General features: G+C 31.2%; 1 protein-coding gene across 1 annotated transcript in view; it reads left to right on the forward strand.

Annotated features, from left to right (window-relative positions):
• LOC131852009 (uncharacterized) overlaps positions 1–24,332 on the forward strand; it is a 120,637-nt gene that overhangs the window by 95,017 nt on the left and 1,288 nt on the right. Inside the window, exons 5-7 of the mRNA XM_059202576.1 lie at positions 6,273–6,408; positions 10,552–10,685; positions 15,836–16,037. Of these exons, the coding sequence (XP_059058559.1) occupies positions 6,273–6,408; positions 10,552–10,685; positions 15,836–16,037 (472 nt within the window). The remainder of the gene's footprint in view (positions 1–6,272; positions 6,409–10,551; positions 10,686–15,835; positions 16,038–24,332) is intronic.

Here is a 24,332-nt window from a genome sequence, read left to right on the forward strand (position 1 = left end):
GCACCAATTTACTTCCGATATTTGTTACCACCTTAGTTCCATAGATGGATTCATGAGTAAAATAGTTTGTATCAATCTGGGTGATTTGTATGTATATTATGTATGAATATACAAAATAATAGAATAGAATAGAATAGAAAATCATTTATTCAAATAACTTACATTGAAGCATTTTTGAATAGTCACCACATTTTTTTTAATCTACCGCTCACTCGGAAAGCTTTCTCATCACAAGAAGAACGAGCAAGAAACTTGTGTGTTTCTCTTTTAAATAATTTTATTCTTACTTAACATTTTTAAGTTTAAGTGTGGAATACAAACTACCAATTAGCACTAATTTAATTAAATAGTCAAATAGAAAAAATATTGAATATATAAACAACTGGTTAAACAAACAAAAAAATAATAAGCCTACAAGCAGCACCCGTTCACGAGTATGACGGATGAATGAAATGACGGAAAATAAAAATGTATCCAAGCATTAGTAGTTGCCTAGTGGGTACTAGACATGACACTAGTACCCACAGCTTGGGACTAGCTCGCGTTGTGTGAGTTGTCCCGAAATATTAATAATTATAATTTTGAGTAACTAAAAGAAGAGAAGGCAAGATTATTCATTATTTTAAGGATATTACGTCAAGTTACAAATACCCGGAAGCTGAAAATTCGTTCAGTCACAAAACTTTGAACATTGCTCTGCGTTTCAAAGTCGTATAGGAGAAAATTTGTGCTCGTTATGAAAACTTTGTGATATTTTGTATTATTCAACTCCGCATTATGTTTTAAAGCGCAGGAAGGCCATTATCAAATTCGCCCAAGTTAACATTTATGTACGTATGCAAATATACTAAAGATATTAACTTAGATTAAAATGAAATAATTATAATAATCTCAGGACAATTCACACAGCGCCATCTAGACCCAAGTTAAGCTAGCTAAAGCTTGTGTTATGGGTACTAGACACAAGATACAAATACATAGATTTTTTTTTTTGTAAATACATACATAAAATACATAGAAAACATCCAGACAGAAACAAACAATCATATTCATGAATACAAATGTTGATACCGTGTGGGGAATCGAACCCGCGACCATCGGAAATAAAGCGGTGTGCTAAACCGCTATACCATTGAGACCGTCACATATATAGGCACTAAACAACTACTAGAAATATGTACATAAATGAAAATAATATTCATTTCAAATAGAGTATATTTATACGACTACATTAAAATATACTGAGCTTAACTTTAGAATTAATCTTTATGAAATTGAAACAGGCCCAACAGGAAATAGATTCCTGTATTCAATTAATCATTCGCATTATTATAAACAATATTTACCTGTCTCCCTTTTGAATTAATTAAATTTCTTGTATTGTGATCGTTACTTGGGAAGTTGTGATTTGGTCCAAGCAAATGTTAATATTCTTGGTAATTAAGTTGATAGTGTTAGTAATAATATTCTTGCTATTTTAGGAAATTACAGGATTTTTTATTTATTATATTTTAAGTTGATAGTGGAGCCCGTAATCCACTTACAAGTAGGCATCGTTTTTAAGCACTGATAGTTATTCTACTCACCCTAAATTTATTAATATGTACATATTATTATCATCATCATCATCATCATCGCAGCCCGGAAGTCCACTGCTGGACATAGGCCTCCCTCAAAGATCTCCACGGCGATCGGTCCTGCGCTGCTCGCATCCAATGCCTTGCCTCAATCTTGACCAAATCGTCGGTTCACCTTGCTGGAGGCCTTCCCACGCTGCGTCTTCCGGTTCGTAGTCGCTACTCGAGGATTTTATTGCCCCAACGGCCATCTGTCCTACGAGCTATGTGCCTTGCCCATTGCCACATCAGTGTCGCAATTCTTCGGGCAACGTCGGTCAGTCTAGTTCTTTTGCGGATCTCCTCATTTCTGATTCGATCACGCAGAGAAACTCCAAGCATAGCCCTCTCCATTGCCCTCTGAGTGACTCTGAGCTTGTTCATAAGGCCCATAGTTAGCGACATTATTATAATCATCAACACGCAAGTTTCTTGCTTGTTCTTATTGTTAGGAGTCTGCATGAGCTAAAGAATAAAAAAATTCTGAATGAGCGATAGAATAAAAAAAAATCTGAGGGCTATTCTAAAGTAAAGCACTTTTGAATAGTCCTATGATTTTTTATTGGGTTTTATTAAGTATATATTTGGATAAATATTATTTCCATTTCTGTTTATTCAATCTAATTAATAATATATGAAGTTAATAATAAAAATTTTAAATATCATTATTTTATATTAAGTTATTGGAACTTTAAATATTGATATCATTATAGAGAAACTGTACGTTGATATGTAGTTCGTTTAATTACCTCTTGATTCTGAATGGTATCATTAAGTCAAGTTTCCAATTCGAAATAACTCTCATTAATCAAATCTGTGTCACAACTGTTGATGAACTAATCAATTATAAAACTATCAGCATATTTCATTTATTTGTGTAATGTCATACATATTTACAAATATACATGTCTTAAACTACTTAAAAGATCTAAGTGAACAGACAACGAGAGCGACTTCTTTTTATACTATGTAAAGACGATATTCTGTAAATTAACTGTATTTAATTTTATATATCGTACAAGATTATTTATGTTTATTAAATTAATATTTAATGACTTTATATTAAATTAGAATTTATTTTATGTCCATGTGATTTTGAAAGAATTCTAAATTTTTTTTTTTATACCACTTAGGTGGCAAACAAGCATACGGCCCATCTGATGGTAAACGGCTACCGTAGCCTATGGACGCCTGAAACACCAGGGGTGTCACATACGCGTTGCCGACCCTTAAGAAACCTTAATATACCCTTCTTGAAAACCCCCATGCTGTAGTCTCTCGAGAAAACCTCGGCAGGTAGTTCATTCCACAATCTAATAAAGTGTATTTATTTGTTCCTAAAGTTCCTGCGGGAACGTTTATACCTAGTAATAGAAATAGTAGAAGAAGAAGTTATCTTTATTAAAATAAACTCTATACAAGCATTTTCGAATAGTCATATTTTTTTTATTCTATCACTTTTTTGGAACGCAAATAAATCACAAGAAGAATGAAAGAGAAACTTGTGTGTTGCTCTTTTGAATTTTTTTTTTTAGTAAATACTTACACAATAACAAGTAAGAGGCATGCGATGATCAACATAGAAACCGCTACGCACTCATTCTTAGTGCAATCAGAGAATTATGTCAGTACTATGCTATTTTAAGTTTTTTCTACAAAAACTTTATATACAAACTCTTGCATTTTATAATAAGCATTTTGACAGAAAATTAATATTTAACCAAGTAAAGTGAAATGGTTATGGAAGATAACTGTGTTTAGCTTGTTAGGTATAAACATGACCTTCGTTATATGACTGAAGGTAATAAGGCCCTACATCACAACAGTCATGTGTTAAATAATAAAGTAACACTATAAAATTGTCTACTTTGTGCTGAAAGGATACAAAAGTACGCAATTTACATTACAAATGTACAATGCATCCTTATTTTGAGAGAGGAGCCCATCTGAATAAATAATGGCAATGAGATACTTGAAAGCTGTGAACAGTCTAATGATTACATGAAGTGTTACCATTGTATAAATTACTTAATTTTAAAGTTTCACATTATTAATAATGATATCCCGACGTTTCGACTAGGTTGCAATAATCACAATTAGTGCAACCTAGTCGAACCATCGATGAATTTAGAGAGGTAAATATCTTTATTTACCATAAAATTATTCGTGTTGAGACCTGTTTAATAATATAACATAATGCATATTAAACACGAAAGATAAAAGAAAGTTTAAAAATAATTAATCAATTCATTTTATTCTGATTGCCATGACATTTTTTGCTAACACTCTGAAAGTCTGTTATTGGCTTTCTCTAGAAATATACTGTTATATCTATATATTTGTAAGTTGTTGATTTTCTAAAAGAAATAGAAAATCCTTTATTCAAATAAACTTAATTTAAGCACTTTTGAATAGTCACAGTTATCCTTCTTTATTAGTTAATCTTGTTGATATTATAAATGCGAAAGTTTGTGCGAAAGATGTTGTTACTCTTTCACACAAAAACCACTAAACGGATTTTGATTAAACTTTAAAGTAATATAGCTTATACATCAGAATAACCTGAAATCCCGAGAACACCTAGTAAATAATTAAATGAACAGGTTTTAACACGAATAATTTTATGGTAAACAAATATATTTATATAGGTTGCACTAGCAGTCGGCTCTTAATCGAAATGTCGAGAGAGGTAACTTTATTTATAATAAAAATTAATCGTCTTTAAATCGGTTTAATTATGTGAATAAATATTTTTTCCTACTGAATTATGTTCAAAATGCTTTTATTGTAATCAATAGAGATAGGCTACTAGTCTAAAGTAAAACTCTTGTGACCTTATTCGCGTGAATTTGAGTAAAAAGAATCATACGTGGTAATTCAGAATATGACTTCCCTGTGTACCGAAAATTTGAATCTGTCCAGTAGTCTTTATATGACAAACATTTATCAGTCTATCCTTATAAACATTCGAATGTATAATATAGTAAAGAGACACAAAATTTTTAACTAAACATCGTAAAAAAATTGTTTAAAAACGGTAGTGACTGAATCTTGGCTGAATCTACAATCTGAATAACGAATTCAAGGCTACTTATTTTAATAAACATTATTACTATTCTAGGATGGACAATAAAAAAATATATTCAAGATTTATTTTTATTATTTTTGATTATTGTATTGAAACAATTTTGGTAAATAAATAATAATTATTAGTAGATTTAAAAGGTCTACATAAGTGGATTAACGATAACATTCATATGTATGCGTACTATTTTTTTATGGTTTCTTAAAAAAAATTACGATTCTAATTAATAAAATTATTTAATTAATTAATTCTTATCATTGTTGATACCAGTTAATTACAAACTGCTCATTCTGTCTACTCTATAAGATATCTGGCGTGAAGGTAAATATCTAATTACTAAACTATCAGGAAACAATTGATTTAATATAACAGATTCAGTGGTAACCACTAGGGTTTAGCAGATCGCCTTACTTGATAGTCGCGGGTTCGAACGGCATAAGCATTAAAATTAGTATTCATGAGTATGATTGTTTGATCGGTCTGGGTGTTTTCAAAGTATATGTTTGTATTTACCAAAAAAATACATATCTACGTATTTGTAATAGTTATCTAGTACCCATAACACAAGCTTTATTTAGCTTGACTTGGATCTAGATGGCGCTATATGAATTGACCTAAAATTATTATTATTATAAAATGAACTTATTCAAACCCGTAAATGTACTTCATACAAACGTAAATAAACACGGTTAAAAGAGATACAAAATGACCCATCACGTTATTATCGTGGGGCTGAAATAAGAAGCGTGTGATAAAGGGTTGAATTTATGAACATCTGCCGTCAACTTGACGGGGAAAGATAACCTTGTTCTAAGGAAAAAGTGAGGTAACTCTCCCCACTCGGAGTATAGGGTGGGAATAACAGAATTGTTATAGAAATTTAATATATTCTATGACTTACTCGGTTAGCACGTTGGAAGTGTCAAATAAATAGGAGAAATGTATTTTTATATATTCTAGCAACTTTTTTGTCTCTTTTATTTGTTACTAACATTTACCAGCGACTTCCTTTGCCTAGAAAGTAACTTTTTAAAATTGAAATAAATAAAATATCCTAACTTATTTCTTATAACATTAGCTATGTGATAGTGACAGTCCCGTCAAAATTAGTGCAGCTATTATAGAGATTAGGAAATGAAACAGATTTTTTTTAATATTTTTATACGTGCCGTAAATACCTTCTTATAAAAGCACAGTGAAAAACTACTAATTTTAAAATACAAACGGACAATTCTATTTTATTTACTTTGGTGATTCAGTGGTCTAGCACGCCGGTTTACTTCCGATGGTCGCAGGTTCGATTCTTCGCACGGTACAAACATTTGTATTCTTGTTGTTTTTGTCTGTAGTATGATTGTTTATCATCAACAAACGCAGACTGGGTTTGTTTTACATATAATACATGTATGTATGTACAAAAACTAAGTATGTACTTACCAAGGGACTAGGTGACGTTGCGTAAATTGTCCAGGTATATTATTATTATTATACAGTAAATGATTTATGAATTTTGAATCGTGAAATTTGAATTTTGAATTGAAACTCACAATAAATATAACTATTGTTAACAGTTGGCGAGATCTAACCAGAGCCAAGTGGTGCTGACCCGGGTCAGCTTTGGCCTGTCCGGCAACTTTAGTTGTGAGGTCACAGCGGACGCGCCCTCCTTCGCCACATCCATTGTTTCTAACAACATGGAGGTAGTTGGTAAGTTATTAAACTGTGTCTCAAATTATACAAATAATAATAGTACTTAGTAGTCGTCTAATAGGCGAAATTCGACCATAATTAATTTAAATTACAAGCAATATATAAAAAAAGATTATTGTTAAATTACTATAAAAATGTGTATTTATGTGTATAGATGTATCTAGGTGGGTAAGTATCCATAAATATATATAACTCAAAGGTGACTGACGTAGTGATCTATCAACGCACAGCCCAAACCACTGGACGGATCGAAACTTTGTCCATTTTGAAATTTGGCACGTGCATCACCTAAGAAAGGATTTTTATATATTGCCTAAGGGGATAAATTAACGCGAGCGAAGCCGCGGGTAAAGACTAGTTAAGATATATATTTCTATGTGTGTGTGTCAAATAGATAGAGTGTGTAATATTTTGTTATTGATTTACTAGCTGACCCGCGGAACTTCGTCTGTATTATTATATTTATCTAATTTTCACAATATCTTTTTAAATTATAACTTATCTGTTATTCTAATGTAGAAACCATATTACTGTAAATTTTTATCAAAATCCATTCAGTAGTTTTTACGTGAAAGAGTAACAAACATCCATCCATACTCACAGACTTTCGTTTTTCATATTAGTAAGTATAAGTATGTATTTTTTGTATATAATTGAAAAACAGTATTAGTATCTGTATTCGTTATATATATAAACTGTAAGTCTGCGAAATTTCATATCCCTCTTTAACAGACTTTTTTCTTTTTATTCGTTTATGTCGGTCTTAGTGGTTTAACGGTTTAGCACACCGCCTCAGTTCCAATGTTCGCGCATTTTATTCTCGCACGATATCATTTGTATTCAGGATTGTCTGGATTCTATTGGTATCGGTGTTTTGTATATATACATTTAAGGAAATTTGAGTATTTCTATCAGTTATTTAACTTTCATAGAAGAAACTGTTTAGTTTGGGACTAGATAATCCTGGGTTAGTATTTATTGTAATAATAACCCTGGATAATTCACACAGGATCATCTAGTCCCAAGTCAAGCAGAGCTCGTGTTAGTAAGGTAGTAGACAGCTGATATAAATACTTAAATAGTTTGTAAATAAGTAAACAAAAATACTCAGACCAATATACAAATGAATACAATTTTTGCACCGTGCGAGGAATTGAACGCGCGACCATTAGTAGTAAAGCGTGCTAATCCGCTAAACCAGGCCGTCATGTGTATGTCTGAAATCTTGCGTTAAACCGAAATATCTAGTATCCATTAGAACCGAAATAGGAGGACTGAATAACAAAAAATGAGCATTGTTTATATATTTTTATATTACTATGGTGATATATATATATACCATCGATGGTAAATGGTTACCGTAGCCTATGGACGCCTGAAACACCATCTAACAAAATATGTTGTTTACAAATAATAATTCAGATACGTTATGAGTTTACAACGATATAATATAGTCATATTTTCAATATAGTATCCGTAATTGAATTTACAAAACAGATAAATCAGTCATATAAGAGCTCTATAATGTTCATACTGATTATTTATACTATAACAAAATAAGATAATAAATTCTTTAATATATAGAGATATTCAATATGTGGATGTTTGGATGTTACGTGAAATATTTATGATTCATATAAATGTTTGACCAAAGACTTTAGTATACTTTTGGTATACTCCTACACAATCAACATTTTAATAGAAGGTGTTGATTAAGTGTATTTGTTTTGACGATCTCGGTGGTCTAGCGGTCTAGCACACCGCTTTACGTCCGATGATCGCGGGTTCGATTCCTCGCACGGCACTAACATTTGTATTCATTAGTAGGTATGATTGTTTGTGTCGGTCTAGGTGTTTTTTATATAATATGTATGTATTTACGAAAAAAAATATATCTATGTATTTGTATCAGTTCATAGTACACATAACACAAGCTTTAGCTAGCTTAACTTGGGTCTAGATGGCGCTGTGTGAATTGTCCTGAGATTATTACTATTATTATTTTGTATATTTTTCCATATATCAGGCCAAGGTCAATTCATTAGTTTATTATATTTTCATCATTATATTTTATTATTACAATTATTAAATCAACAAAATGGTTGATTCTCAAAATATTACAGTTACGTATCTATATTGGCGCACAGTGCACTTACACAAGCCAAAATAAGTGGGTTAAGTGTATCTCTCATCTCAAAGTAGTGGGACGGGTATGCCTATGTTTTAACGGACGCCCCCGAAAATGCCTACAACTGAATATCTTTTATCTTTTCTATATATAAATCTCGTGAAAAGAACCTTTGAAGTACCTCTTCTATCTGTTATCCTTTTATTTTATTTTCAAAGGCATAATAAATATATATTTTATAAAGATTTGAATACGAAAAAGGGTTTGTAATAATAAATTAGATTTATACAAATATTGGCGGCAGTAATTGCATTTAAATCAGACTGTAGTTTAATCCGTTTTATGTTCCGTGTATTGAAATGTATAATTTTTAATATAATTTATATTTACACACTTAAAAACTCTTTAATATATGTAGAGATCGAGAGTCGAACACAAATAAATAAAGTAGAAATTGAATGTTTCGTATTAAAATAACGATAAATGACTGGCTGTGTGAAAGTTTTAATAAATACTTTTAATTGTTCATTTTGCGTCTTTGGAAGAGATATATGGCAGTAAATTACAGAGTTATTAGTCCTATGGAATTATATGGCATGAAATACACCATCGGCTTCAAATAATTATGTGGTTTTGTTTATGGATGGATTCTAATTACATAAAAATAAAATTTATTTATTTTTATGTAATTAGAATTTGTTTCATTTAAATTTATGGCCCATATGGACGCCTGAAACAACAGAAGTGTCATATACGCGTTGCCGACCCTTAAGAAACCTTAATATACCCTTCTTGAAAAACCCCATGCTGTAGTCTCTCGAGAAAACCTCGGCAGGTAGTAGCCACAATCTAAGGATACGCGGGAGAAAGCTCCTCTGAAACCGCACTGTCCGAGACCACTTAGGTTCCAGCATGTGGAGATGAATTCCCTGTCGATGGCGAGCGGTGCGATGGTAAAAGGTAGCCGTAGGCATCATGTCAAACAATTCATCAGAACACAATCCGCTGTATAATCGGTAGAACACACAAAGCGATGCGAAGTCTCGCCTCAAGCTAAGTGGTTCGATACCGTTTGAGAGATTGGGATCATCGAAAATCTCATAGCACGTCTCTGAACCGAGTCAAAAGGACCGAGCTGGTGTCCAGGTGCTCTTGCCCAAAGATGAGAGCAGTACTCCATGTGCGGTCGAACCTGCGAATTGTATAAGAGAAGTCTCTGATCCGCAGTGAAGTACAGCCTCGCTCTAATTGGAAAGAAACTGGCGGCCCACCTACCGGTCGAATATATATATGAACTACACTACAGATATCGCGTTATCATGTAACACTTACGATATCAAAGGTTATCATTCCAGAGGACTAAGATGTCATGTCTCTCATCCTGTAATTTCCATGCCTAATTTGCATCCTAAATCCGAAACAGCTTACAAAGTTGCTTCGCAGCTGGAATAGGTGAAACTAAGGTGTGTGGATGAATTCTATGCACTCCCCCTCAAATTCGGAGTCATTTTTGCAGTTTGTATGAACTGGGTAATAGTCACACATGTATCAAAAAGGTCACTTTTAAAAGAAAAAGCAGAAACTGAAACGCAGACAACCTTTTCAGATTACCTTTTGTATCTATACATATAAATAAAATTGGAGTGTCGTTTGTTATATTGAAATAACCGTTTTTACTTCTCGCATATGAATATAAATACGGTACATACACCAAAATAACATTTTTACAATTTTTGTCTGTCTGTCGGTCTGTTTGTTCCGCCTAGTCTCTGAACCGATTGTTTGGACCGATTTTGACGGGATTTTTTTTGGCAGGTAGCTGATATAATAAGGAGTAATTTAGGCTACTTTTATTTTAGAAAAATAAAGTTAAATTCCATGCGAACGAAGTCGCGAGTACAGCTAGTCTCTCATAAAGTCTATCCACCTTGTAAAAGAAAAAGGTGAAACTAAGGTATCCACGCATATAATATTTCCGTTTATATTTCTTATGGTTTTATAATTTGTAACAGTGCTGCCACCTGCAACACCATCAATACATACAAGCCAGCACTACTACACCCCAGGGGATGTGATGAAGGCCAACTGCACATCAGGGCCGAGCAGGCCTCCGTCCGTCCTCTCGTTCTTCATCAACGATCTGCTTGTAAGTATTCTTTCACATCTTTCATAATAGATGTAAGTATAGATATATAATTATTACTACTTTATTAATTTAAAAAAAAGACATATTCTATTTCACAATTAAATATACTTTAATTAACGGTCCTCTAGCAGTATAGTACACCGCTTTACTTCTGATGGTCGCGGGTTCGATTCCTCGCACGGTACAAACATTTATATTCATGACTATGATCGTTTGTATCAGTTTGGGTGTTGTATATTATGTATGTATTTACAATCACTAATTATCTAAGTATTTATATCAGTTGTTTAGTACCTATAACACAAGCTCTGCTTACCGTGGGACTAAACTTATTTATTTTATTAAAAAAAAATATAGGATTTGTTATCATATTATTGTGATTTCGTTGTTGTTGTATTAATAAAATATATTTATTTTATATAGTTGTGCATATAAATAATATATTTTTTTAGTTCATTCTATGTAAATTTCAATAAACCCCTTTTTTATTGTGTGGAATAATCTTCAAAGACATGGGGGTGTGTAGGATTCTTACCCACTAAAAACCACACATTTACGAGCCCAATTGCCGGAGTCGCGAGATCGCGTTAGCATTCTCCCGAGAACTAAATAAAATAAAAAAGAAAAATTTTTTAGAACTGTGATAATTTACATGATTTTGACACGAATAATTAAAGTAGATAATTCATTATCTGTCAAGTATAATTGAACTTTTGTCATAATCGTTGCTCCTTAATGCTATTTATCTAAGTATTATTTACACCCACACACACACATACATACACACACATTTTCCTACGATTACACCAAGCTACTTAAATTGTAAAATATCTTAACAAATTCACTTAAAGTACACCTCAATATTGAAGAGGACTTTAACTTTTGAAACACAGGTATTTTCTGTACCTACCTCAGAAGTCAGGGACTTCATAAATTATTTGTAAAAAATATGTGAAATAAATAAATTATTATTATTATTATAAGTATGTATTAAGTCATTCATATTTTGAGCTATACTTTATCCTACTCCATACAATAGTACTATTTTTAAGGATCAATATGTATATTTAATACCTGAGTCACCAAACAGATGGAATCAAAAATATTTTTTTTTTATAATCCATTTTTTTTAATCATCATTACATAGTATGAAATAAAATCTCGCTGTATGTCCGTCCCTTATGTATGCTTAAATCTTTAAAAGTACGCAACGGATTTTGAAGCGTTTTCTTTAATAGATAGAGTGATTCAAGAGGAAGGTTTATATGTATATATAATACATGTAGGTAGTATATACATAAAGTATTAAGCTTGAATAGCTAATGCAATTTTTTTTAAGTATTATAAAACCATTTTGTAGATTATTTAATTCATAATTTTTGACATATTTAATGGAGATGAAAGAAATAAATTGTTACATTAAACTGTATAGCGTTATTATAGGATACAGTACAATGTTTATCTCGGCATCAGACAGTTTGACAACATAATATCTATGCGGATCATGCTTGAGGCAGTTTACAATATATCTTTGTACGACATGACTGTTTTACAATATAATATTACAATCTATATGCATGTCTTTATATGTATAACTTTAACATACATTAGATAGATCTCTGCTTCGTATCCTGTTACGTATAGATAATTTTAGTTAAAATTCGATTTTGTGATTTTTACATAAGCATCTCTCTACTAAAGTAGTCATCTGCTTCTTTATCACATACATTCATTCGTAATATGTTTTTCTCTTCCATTTATTTCTATTCGCAGTTATATCGTTATTTACTCCTATTCTTATCATTTCATCTTCAACAAAGTCCATCTATCTCTTTTTCGACCTTACTCTGCCGTTATAACCATCTACATTTATATGTTTTATTAAATTACAAGTACATGTGTGCACTAAAATTCACAGAAATTAAATTAGTGGTTTAAACAATAATAATAATCTCCCTAGACAATTCAAACATCTAGTCACAAGATAGTCCAGGGTTATTATAATTATTTATTTCTTTGAAGTGTAGAGTATATAAGTAATTGTATATACATGCGTGAAATCACTCTGTGTGTGTGTATATTGTACATGAGAGAGGGTGTACTTTGTACAAAATTTACCTCGGTATAAAAATATGAAGTTAATATCAAAATATATTAATGTAATTATAATTTCAAGAATTCTCATTACCTTAACACGTTATTCGTCTGAATATCTTATTTAATACTCAGTAAGAACAATACTAAAATCCTTTATATACTAAAATCTCCGAGCGCACGCCGTAATATCTGCGAAATGGCTAGTATTAAAACTTGCCACTAGCTACTGAATTTCAGAAACAACTAGCTTATTCCGAGTTGTACGGACGCTTCAGTTGTGTTTAGTAATAAAATATTAAAATTTTAAGTCATTGTTAGCTCAGATGTATGTTTATGAATGTAAATCAAGCATTAGATGAAAATTGCGTGTTTAAAGAAATTAAAATAAGACGGTAGGTAACTGTTGCTGAGAATAAAATAATGCTTACTATAGAAAACGGATGAGATAAAAAAAAAAGCAGATGATGATGCTTACTAAGGAAAACGTTTAACAATCAAGTTCTTCTCAAGCGATGTATCTACTTGAATGTGACGGTTTAGACGGTCTAGTGTTGAAAAGAAAAATTAAACAATTGCCGGTCTAGTATTGAACGTAAGACCTTCGTGTTTAAAGAAACGGATATAAGATGGTAGGTAACAGTTGCTAATAATGAAACAATGCTTACTAAAGAAAATGTTTAACAATCAAGTTCTTCTCAACTGTTGTATCTACTTGAATGACACAGTCTACATGGTCTAGTGTTCAAAAGAAAAATAAAACAATTGACGGTCTAGTGTTGAACAGAAGACCTTAGTGTATAAAGAAATGGAAATAAGACCGTAGGTAACAGTTGCTGATAATGAAATAATGCTTACTAAAGAAAACGTTTAACAATCAAGTTCTTCTCAACTGTTGTATCTACTTGAATGACACAGTCTACATGGTCTAGTGTTTAAAAGAAAAATAAAACAATTGACGGTCTAGTGTTGAACAGAAGACCTTAGTGTATAAAGAAATGGAAATAAGACGGTAGGTAACCGTTGCTGATAATGAAATAATGCTTACTAAAGAAATCGTTTAACAATCAAGTTCTTCTCAACTGTTGTATCTACTAGAATGACACAGTCTACATGGTCTAGTGTTCAAAAGAAAAATTAAACAATTTCCGGTCTAGTGTTGAACACAAGACCTTCGTGTTTAAAGAAATGGAAATAAGATCGTAGGTAACCGTTTCTGATAATGAAATAATGCTTATTAAAGAAAACATTTAAGAATCTAGTTCTTCTCAACTGATGTGTGATTGAATGACGGTCTAATGTTAAAAAAAAATGAAGAATTGACGATCTAGTATTGAATATAGAGTTAGTTTAATTTTTCTTTTTGATGCACAAATCTAACTCTGCTAACTGCGAAAGATGCCCCACTGTAGAAGATTTGCATCACATATTAATGGAATCTCTCCGAGACGTAGCTAAAAGAGAATTTTGTATAAAACTATCTTGGACTGAATCCGCTTAATGTTTGTATATGAGTTCTCGTATCCTCGCCAACAATTTTATTTTTAATTATATAGTAGACCATACTATACAGACTAAGGAATACAGTATGATGAGACTGGAATTATCTTACTATGGTATATAAATCAAAGATTTAAAAAAATGAGGTGTATAAGTTACAAAAATATATCTAGTATACACAACACAAACTCAATATTATTATTAATATATAGAGTTCAATATAGAGTATAAAAATATACACATATTTTTAACGTGTTTTATTGTTCACTGCATCAGTAGCTGCTATATCGACCATATCGTAGCTACAAGAGGAGTATTTCCGAAAACGGCCTTCCAGCAACGAAACTTTTATGGATTTCGCATGGATATTAAATTTTATAGTTCACATTTCTCTGTGAGTGTGTTCACCCGTTCGCCTGTATTTTCGATTGGAATATAACAAACTTTATTCCAATAATAAAAAGTACAAACATTGAGCATTGAATATGACAAAAGTTCTCAAAGAACGGCTTGTTAATTTCGTTCACACAGACGAATACTTTTTTTTAACTGGTATTTTTAAATTTAGAATGCACGCCATTTTTTCTGAGCAGCTAGGAATTTGATTCAAATCAGATTTAGGGGATCTAGTCTGAAATACTGATAGAGTGCTGCCAAATAATGATCAGCAAAATTTTACGTTTTTTTAGTAAACTCAAATTATTATCAGACCAATCGAGATTCTTTAGAGTAGATTAAAATACACTAATATTTGACTGATTAAAAAGGCTAACCTATCTATAACATCAAACAAAGTTTTTAATACAAAACGTGTGAACCATTGAATCTAATTTCGTATTTATTATTTTATAGTAGAGTTTCTCAATAAGAATTTGTTATGAAAGGTTCTAGTAATCCTATTTGCGAATATTTATAAACATATTACATATACATAATTAAAAGTTGAGCAGTCTGTAAAACTAAAACAACGATTTAAAATCAAACTAATCTGAGAGACTGCGGGACGCTCGCCCCCTGGCATTTTAAATTCAAATATAGCCAGTGAAATATGGGCATGTCATGTTTTGCGTTCATCGGGATGTCGACAGCTGATATTGCTTCTGATCTGAGATAATAGACAGAGAGTAGAGAATATTATATTATGTCGTGGATTAGTGGTTTCCTACTCAGAATTATGCCCGAAAGGTTGATAGTGAAAATTTGACCGACAACAAAATAATCTATGTGTGACACACAAAGTTTCATCTTCATCGGAGAGTCATTCAGAAATTTGAATTTCTGTATGACTCGTTGATGAAAAAATATTGATATCAAACCAGGGTTGTCCTCTGCCTCGTTAGATTGAAAAATATAGCGGGTAAAATGTGAGTGTCAAATTTCACACTGACAATAGCATCAACAGTTGATAATACCTCTGACTACCCTACCTGAGATAAAGTTGTGAAGTTATTACATAATATATAGCACTATTTGTATGGTTACTTATAGTATATATGTATGTATACTTAGGTAACTTTATTCCAACATTTATTTAACCTTTCTTATCTCTTACCTAGGTGTCACCAGGCTTGTACCAAGCACATCCAGCGCCTGAAGGACTCTTCAGATCAGAACTGTACGTCCAGATCCAACTATGGCCAGCCCACTACGAGAGGGGTGCGCCCATTCTCCGGTGTGAAGCCAAAGTAGGAGAACTGTATAAAGAAGACTCCGCTGTGGCGTTGTACTCAGCGAATAGTGATCCTAAAATTGAAAGAGGTTGGTATCATAATCGATTGCATCATCATTGTATTATATGACGTTTTTTAACGGTTGACAATAAATTGGTGAACTAACGGTACAAGCTGGCGGGGCACTCATCACGAGGCACGGGGCAGCTCATCGTTGATAATTTACCACGAATTAATAACAATGATTTCGCGGAGAAGCGTGGAGGTTCACCTGATAAATTAGATTGCTAGCAACGGGATTCCTAATCTCTACATACTAACCACTCTCTTCTCACAATTATACTTGGATTGGTGGATTTCGGTCATTGGGACATTTAATTTTTTGTATACTTAAATTATTTTAATATTAACTACAAGCCCCAACTTTATAGATTATTATATAATTTTATTTTGTTTTGAAAATAGAATATAACTTACTGTTACCCCAATATCGTGTGCTTTTGTGTATCACGATGAACTGCTGCAATCCGCAATATTAATTTTAAAAAAATATATACAAAAAATTCAAATATTTCCTGTTTGTAATATTAATATAGTACCAATAATACATCCTTAGCCGTCAGATAAATAAACCGGATATATAATGCCAATTCAAAACCGGGTCGTACAACCTTATAACCGGTCACAATCTCGTTTTGGATGGAAATTGATTCCGGTTGAAGTGACGCGAAGTGCGTCGACGACGTCATTCCATTCATAAAATTATCATAATCTGTATCATTATACGTAAAATGTTCATATACAGTTGATCCGGGTTTCGACCGGCAAATCCGGTTTTGTGTAGGGTTGGCACATTTTAGTTTTAGTGGTCTGGCACATCGCCTTACTTTCAAATTTCCAATGCATTCCTAGCACGATGCAGACAATTGTATTCATAAGTATGAGTGTTATTGATATCGAGCCTAGTAGCATTTTCGAATATAATCGTTTAGTTATCAATATTTTTATCACCCACGATTTTCTTTTTCAATAATTCGGCGTTGAGCGTTGGACGATACAAACTCAAATCTTGAAAATTTTGGAATTCGACTTAAAGCGTAAATATCTAAAGCCAATTTCCCAAAGGTAATCATTTTTATTTTTGGTCAAGTATGAATATAAAAAAATGTAACAATGGTAACTAACCAGTGTCGTTGGTACCCAGTAGAAAAATGACTAATAATAATATAATGTATTATGAAAAAAGAAAAAAAAAATAAGCGATTAACTGCGAGAAGCCACAATGCACATTATTCGCGGAGTAATAAAGGCGAGGAAAAAATAAATAAATAAAGAGAATCAATAAAAAAAATGCAAAAAAGGGCATGGAAAGTCTATGGAAATAAGGGCGTAACTAATAACAAAAAAAAATATATATATGTAACCTTCATGGCCATCTACTACCTACACTTTACTTTTTATTTATATGAACATTCGAAATTTGAAATTTAAAATCATAATTACATACATTTGATATCACAACATGGCGTATTAAATATACATTTTTATTATGTAAAATTATTTAGGTAATATAAAACATTAGAGAAAAAGACTAGATAAAGATAAAGTTATTAGTTTTATGGTCTTTTATTCAATGGTAATTCCCTTCTTTTATTAAATAACTATCACATGTAGTATTTTTAACATTCTGGATAAATATTGTTGGTTTTGTGAATTATATTCTAAGAATATACTGTACATCCCATTACCCACTTTCAACGTTTTCCGACGACCGGAAATTCATTTTCTTACCTTATAAATGGTCACGTATAGTATCGTATCAGAAAGTTTCTTACCTCCTACGCTCAACTTATGGAATGAGCTTCCTCTCAAGATTTTCTCCAGAGACAAAACTAAAAGTTTTTTTCAAAAAAGAGACAGCTTCCTTTCTCAACAGACGGATGCATACTTCAATTGTAATAATTCATAAATAAACAGACTTATATTCTAATTATTTATTTACATTATTATTTCTGATATGTTAATTATGTACAACAATAATAGTTTTGTCTCATATATCGTTTATATACGATTACCAGTAAGATTTTTACTATATGTATAGATATTAATTAGATTGCATATTGTTTTAAATTATGACTACGGGTGATGAAATGCCTGCGCTAACGGTTTTCGCTGATGGGGCACCAGTGAAGAATGATATAATGAACTTGAGGTTAGGTTAGTTAGCCAAACTCACCAGAAATATTAAACATACACACAGATATATAGACACACTTTCGTATTTATAATATTAGTATTGTTAATACTGATATTCAGAATTAACACAGATAATATTACATCTTATACAGCTGTGACTTGATCGACATTTTACTGCGGCTGTACGCCGTGCAATATTGTGTATCTGTGGCGCATTACGTTTTGCGCGGGAAAGTGAGTGACACTAAAATAAAGACTACATCTGCAGACATATTAATTTGTTGTGTTCTTCGCTATTAATTGTTGTACATAACTTAATATGTCTTAATTTTTAATTCAATATACTACCTACATCAAATCAAAATATATATATTCATGTAGGTCTATTATATTCTTATGATATGTCAAATCTACCGGACTGATTTCGAGATGAGAAGAACTGACAAGAAACCAAACTCGCGTTCTATTCAAATATAGTTGTACATGATTACAATAATACAGATTCATTTTTAAATTCAAATTTGGAAGAATAGAGTGACCGTCAGTATATGCTATAGCAATTTTGTCAATGGCAATATATAAATCAGGTTGTTATATATATAAATTATATACAACAACCTGAGTATAAATCTTGCCCTTACTAACAAGTATAGATATGAATATGAGTTCTACTAGATGTACGTAGTAGAGTATCCGCGTAGAATACAGTTTATGTTACGTACTAACAATCTATCTATGAATGAAATTATTTTCAAAGTCGGTTAAGAATTTTTTAAGAATTTATATTCGTTACAAATAAACAAACATACAAAAAGATCTTACCTATTTATAACAATATTGTAATAAAGTATTAACAATAACAATAATTAGCATTTAGCGTTAATTCACTCCGGAAGTGTCCCAATCGCTCGCACAAATTATACAAACCGGAAATCTACATCATAGCCGGGCCCGAGTACCATTAACCCTTGTAAAATGCGATATATTGAAGGGAAACCGGGCTAATAAGATTATAGGCACCAAAGAGAGCATTGAGGGCATGAATTATTGCTTCCCGACTCATTTGCGAAGACAATTTCCTCTGAGGCAACAGAGGGCCGTTGTTGTGAGATAATAAATTTATCTTCGACGCATGGCGCGAGGGCGTCAACGGACACTGGCTTATATATACGCGCGTAAATCACTTGCCCATATTATTATTTCTAGTCTTTTTTTTTACTAAGCAGCTTTACGGCTTTGGATAGTCAGTAACAGGCAAACAATTACATTGATATAAATATATTCACAAACGATATAGATCATACTATATAGTACATTTATTAACATAGATTCATTTGCATCACACTTATCATTATATTTCACCCAATTTACAAACTCGAAATTCTAAATTCTAAGTTAGAATTCAAAATACAAAAATTCATTTCTTTATTTAGATAACACAATTTTTACTAAGTTCTATATGTTGTTGAACTCTCCTTTTAACCATAAAAATGCCTGTGTTAGGAGGATCCCCTCTTCCATAGGTTCTATAGTATGTTTTAAAGTTATCTATCTGTTATTCTTATATAAAAGTTATATTAGTAATATAACTTATAATCCGGTTAATATATATACACATCAATAAACTTTTATGTTTTTTTTATATAATAGTATTAGTAAGATTAATAAAAAGGACAAGATGGTCTGAAAAGTTATCAGTTTTGCGATCAAATTAATGTATAAAGCGCCTAAAAATACCGTAAATGTGGGAGACTACCAAGAGGCTCATCTGGCAATACTATTTGTTTATACAAGTTCATATTCAATGCTATAAGGACGCTATAGATGTAATTAATAGCTGATTTGTATTTGTACAATGTAATTATTTGGCTGAAAGGAAATTTCCAGGGCCGTAAGATACATATTAAAAAAAGATAATTCGGTCATTGAAGAATTTATAAATGTAAATAATAATGTTTTTGTACAAAATATCTAACTTAAAATTCATAGCGCTGACAATGTTATCTGATTGAACAGAGATTAAGTGCGTAGCGGTTTCTATGTTGATTGTCGCATGCCTAATCCTTGTTAATGTAAATCTAATTGAAACAATATTTAATTCAAAGAGCAACACACAATTTTCTCGCTCATTCTTCTTGTGATATGTAATATTTTAATTATTCTACAGGTCATTTGGAATGCAGACTCGCATTCCAAATGAGCGATAGAATAATTAAAATATTTGACTATTCAAAAGTGCTTATATTAAGTTTATTTGAATAAAGATTATTTTTATTTCTATTTTATTGATGTGTCTTAGTTCTAATTATTAATCAGGTCAATGAAAACGTTTCATTTTTTAACGTGGGCCAAGATACACATTATAAAAATCGTGACACTAAATATAATTAGTTTAACAATTAGAAAGTATCCCATATAAATACTATGACGCTAGATTTACAATAATGAATCTTCATATTAAAAAATAATAACAAATATATGTATAGATAGACAGATAAATTCTTTATTCAACGATTACAAACACATAGCATACATGAGATACATTTTATAAATAGAACTAAAGTTTACTAATTAAATATGCAGAAATATTCATTCATTCATAATTTAAGATCTGTGCTCTTGTCGGTGGAGCTCCCGCCATCTTCCACGATCTTCTATCAGTCCTTTTAGCTGTTGATACGACACGACTCCAACTTTTTCTTTAACTTGCTTGATATACAGCTAGTGTCTTGGTCTTCCCCATCCTCTCTTTCCATCCATTTTTCCTTCAATAATGTTGTTAATTAGTTCGTCGTGTCGTATCAAGTGCCCAACATTTTTCCCCGCCTATTCTCAATAATAACTATGATCTGTCTCTTTTCTTTAATCCTCTCAAGCACTTCTTCATTCCTTATTTTATCTTTCCAGCTAATTCTTTCCATTCTTCTCCAACACCACATTTCAAAGGCTTCCAGTTTGTCTCTTTCCTTTTGTATCAATGTCTCACAGGCATACAAGGCTATACTCCAGATGTAGGTCTTGATAAGTTGTTTCCGAGAGGACTTTGATATATTAGCTTAAAAAGATATTTTTTATCATTAAACGCTCTTTTTGCAATAGCTATTCTAATGCAGAAGTATAATGTTACAAAATAAAAAATGGTGATAGCTTCATGTGTCGCAATGATGAAGAGGCAAGCAACTCAGCATGAAGCTACAGATAAGTATGCAGCGCTGATATTCTGTTGGCTCCTATATTAAATACATACTTACATACATATATACGTGAATGTTTATATATTAAACGTCGAGCTCTTAAACAATTATACAATATATAAATAGATTAAAAGTGATGTTATGTGTTATGTTATACATATATTATTAAACTATACAACAAAATAACTTAAGACAAAATAGTAAATTCTTCAAACATAAGAAATAACTAGAGTTACGTACAAAACGCGTGTAGAAACTAGTACTTACAATAGAAAGACAATATTCATTACTGTCTTTATAGTGTAGGTGTCGTTTACAATTTTCTAACAGCTCTTCAACACAGGTCACTTAAATAAATTCTACACCAACGGTTCCTTTTGTAGTTTTTCCCCGCGTTTCACGGGATAAGATGTCGCATAATGATGTCTAAACACTTAAGAAAACGTCTTGTAAGAACAATGATATTATCAAAGATTTTTTTTTAATATATACCTAGTTATATTAATGAGCAACAGGTAATGAAAAATAATTATAAAAAATATTATATGCAAAGACATAGAAATAAAAATAGATAAATATACAAAGACTAACTGACCACGAAAACTTTGTTTTGTCATATAATTAAAAGCGATATTAAAAAATTGGGGTTCATGCTAGAAGGCTGAAAATTTTGGGTTGTATGTATTATTCAATCCTAAATAATAATAAAATGAAAATAAAATATTGTCGAAAAAATAAAAAAAATATATTTACGGGTGGATATCTCTTACCACTTAGGGGTATGAAAAATAGTAGCCGATTCTCAGTCCTACTACTACTGAATATGCATATAAAATTTCATAAAAATTGGTCAAGCCGTTTGGGAGGAGTATGGTAACTAACATTGTGACACGAGAATTTTAAAGATTAATTAATAAAACTTCATTCATTAAATTTAAAATTGGAATGTCTTACCACTTGCCATTAGAAAAAAAGAAGTAGCATCAAAACATTCCTTCAAAATCGAAATTTAAAAAAAAATTGATATAAATACAAAATAGGAAACAACAAAGAATTAATAAAAAATCTTCATTCTGTAAAATTTAAATTTGGAATGTCTATTATTATGAATACTGTCCGTATAAACGTTACGACTTTTCATTAGAGAAATAGAAGTAGAATCGAAACATTAAGTACTTGAGAATCGAAATTTAAAAAAAAATATTGATATGAAGACAATATAGAAAACTAAAGATATTCCGAATTCAAATGTATAGTCATTTTAATTTGAGCTAAATAGTAAATTCGATAACTCATGTTGGTACTCGTGTATTTTTTTTATTACTATGTAGTTTTAGGTATTTGGTTTGTAATTAAAATGACTATACATTTGAATTTGGAATATCTTAAACCAAAGATATTCCAAATTCAAGTGTATAGTCATTTTAATTTGAGCTACATAAATAATCAAATTCAATAACTCATGTTGGTACTCGTATATTTTTTTTATTGCTACATATGTAGTTTTTATTGGTATTTGGTTCTCGATATAAATTCTCATTATCGATTACTAAGTCAATAAATAAATATTTTTTTTTTTTATATGAGACAACTATCACTTCTATATGACACATATCCCTATGGGATACAGTTACATCAATAAAATAATTGAAATTAATTATAGCAAGTAAGACAAACTCGATATTGTCTACTAAGAACTGCCGTGTCTAAACTGTGTCACCCCATCTTACACTTCCCTATTGTTATTTAATATATAAGATCAATATTTTAATATATAGAATAATATTTTTGCAACATTCATTTAACGGAAAAATCTATATGAATGATATCACGATATGATTTCATTCTTCTTGTACTGAGAAATCTCAGTCTATTTTTTTTTTTTATTGATGATAATGAAATGGTGCACCCGCCTGCGCTAACGGTTTACGCTGGCGGGGCACCAGTGGAAGATGATATGATGAGCATGAGGTCAGGTCAGTTAGCCCATCGTGACAAATTCACCAAGAATTTATCACGATGGTTTCCAAGGGGAACCGCGTGGAGGTCTACCTGACATGGTACATTGCTAGCAATAAGACCACATTACTAACAATCCCCTTTCCCCCCTATCTCAGTCTATTATAATCTGTAATATACAACGTCTCAGCCGACAACATCGTATTATTACCCGCAACAGTCTCCAAATCATTAAAATGCTTGGCGGAGCAACGTAGCTTAAATTAAGACATTAAATTACTGGATATAGGGGGTTAACTTGTTTTACGCTAATAACAGTAATACAAAAAAAATGAAATCATACCAAAAATATTATTCTTGGATATGGATATGTAATATATCCAAGAATAATATTTTTGCAACATTCATTTAACGGAAAAATCTATATGAATGAAATCACGATATGATTTCATTCTTTTAATTTGGTCTTTAGATTCATATACAAGATCTCATATACAAGATTAATATTTTTGATGTATGACGTCATAGACATTACTTTCTTATTTTAATTACAACATATTGTTACATCTAACTATTAACTAGACATTTCCCGTCACTTCGTCCGCATTTTTGAGTAAAAGATAGCCCATATCTTTCCTTAGGATACGCTATATCTTAACACTACATTTCACTGGATTTTTTTCAGCTGTTTACTACTTAAAAGGTACGAAACATACAGACAAATATATGTAAAGACATTAAAAATTATAATATGTATTATTAAGAAATAAACATTTAAATAAAAGAAGAATTAATATAAAAAATATTCATTCATAAAATTTAAAATTGGAATGTCTATTATAATGAATACTGTCTGTATAGACACGACAACTTGCCATTAGAGAAAAAGTGAGAATCGAACATTTTATTGAATTTCAAAATTCAAAATAATATGTCCATAAAGAAAAAGAAAGAAATAATAAGATAGAAACTAAAAATATTCCAAATTCAAATCCTTTTTAATTGGGTAACTACATAGTACAAAATTTCACATT

Source organism: Achroia grisella, unplaced genomic scaffold (genome assembly GCF_030625045.1).
Source record: "Achroia grisella isolate CSIRO2021 unplaced genomic scaffold, CSIRO_AGI_Agris_v1 utg821, whole genome shotgun sequence".
Lineage (NCBI taxonomy): Eukaryota > Metazoa > Arthropoda > Insecta > Lepidoptera > Pyralidae > Achroia > Achroia grisella.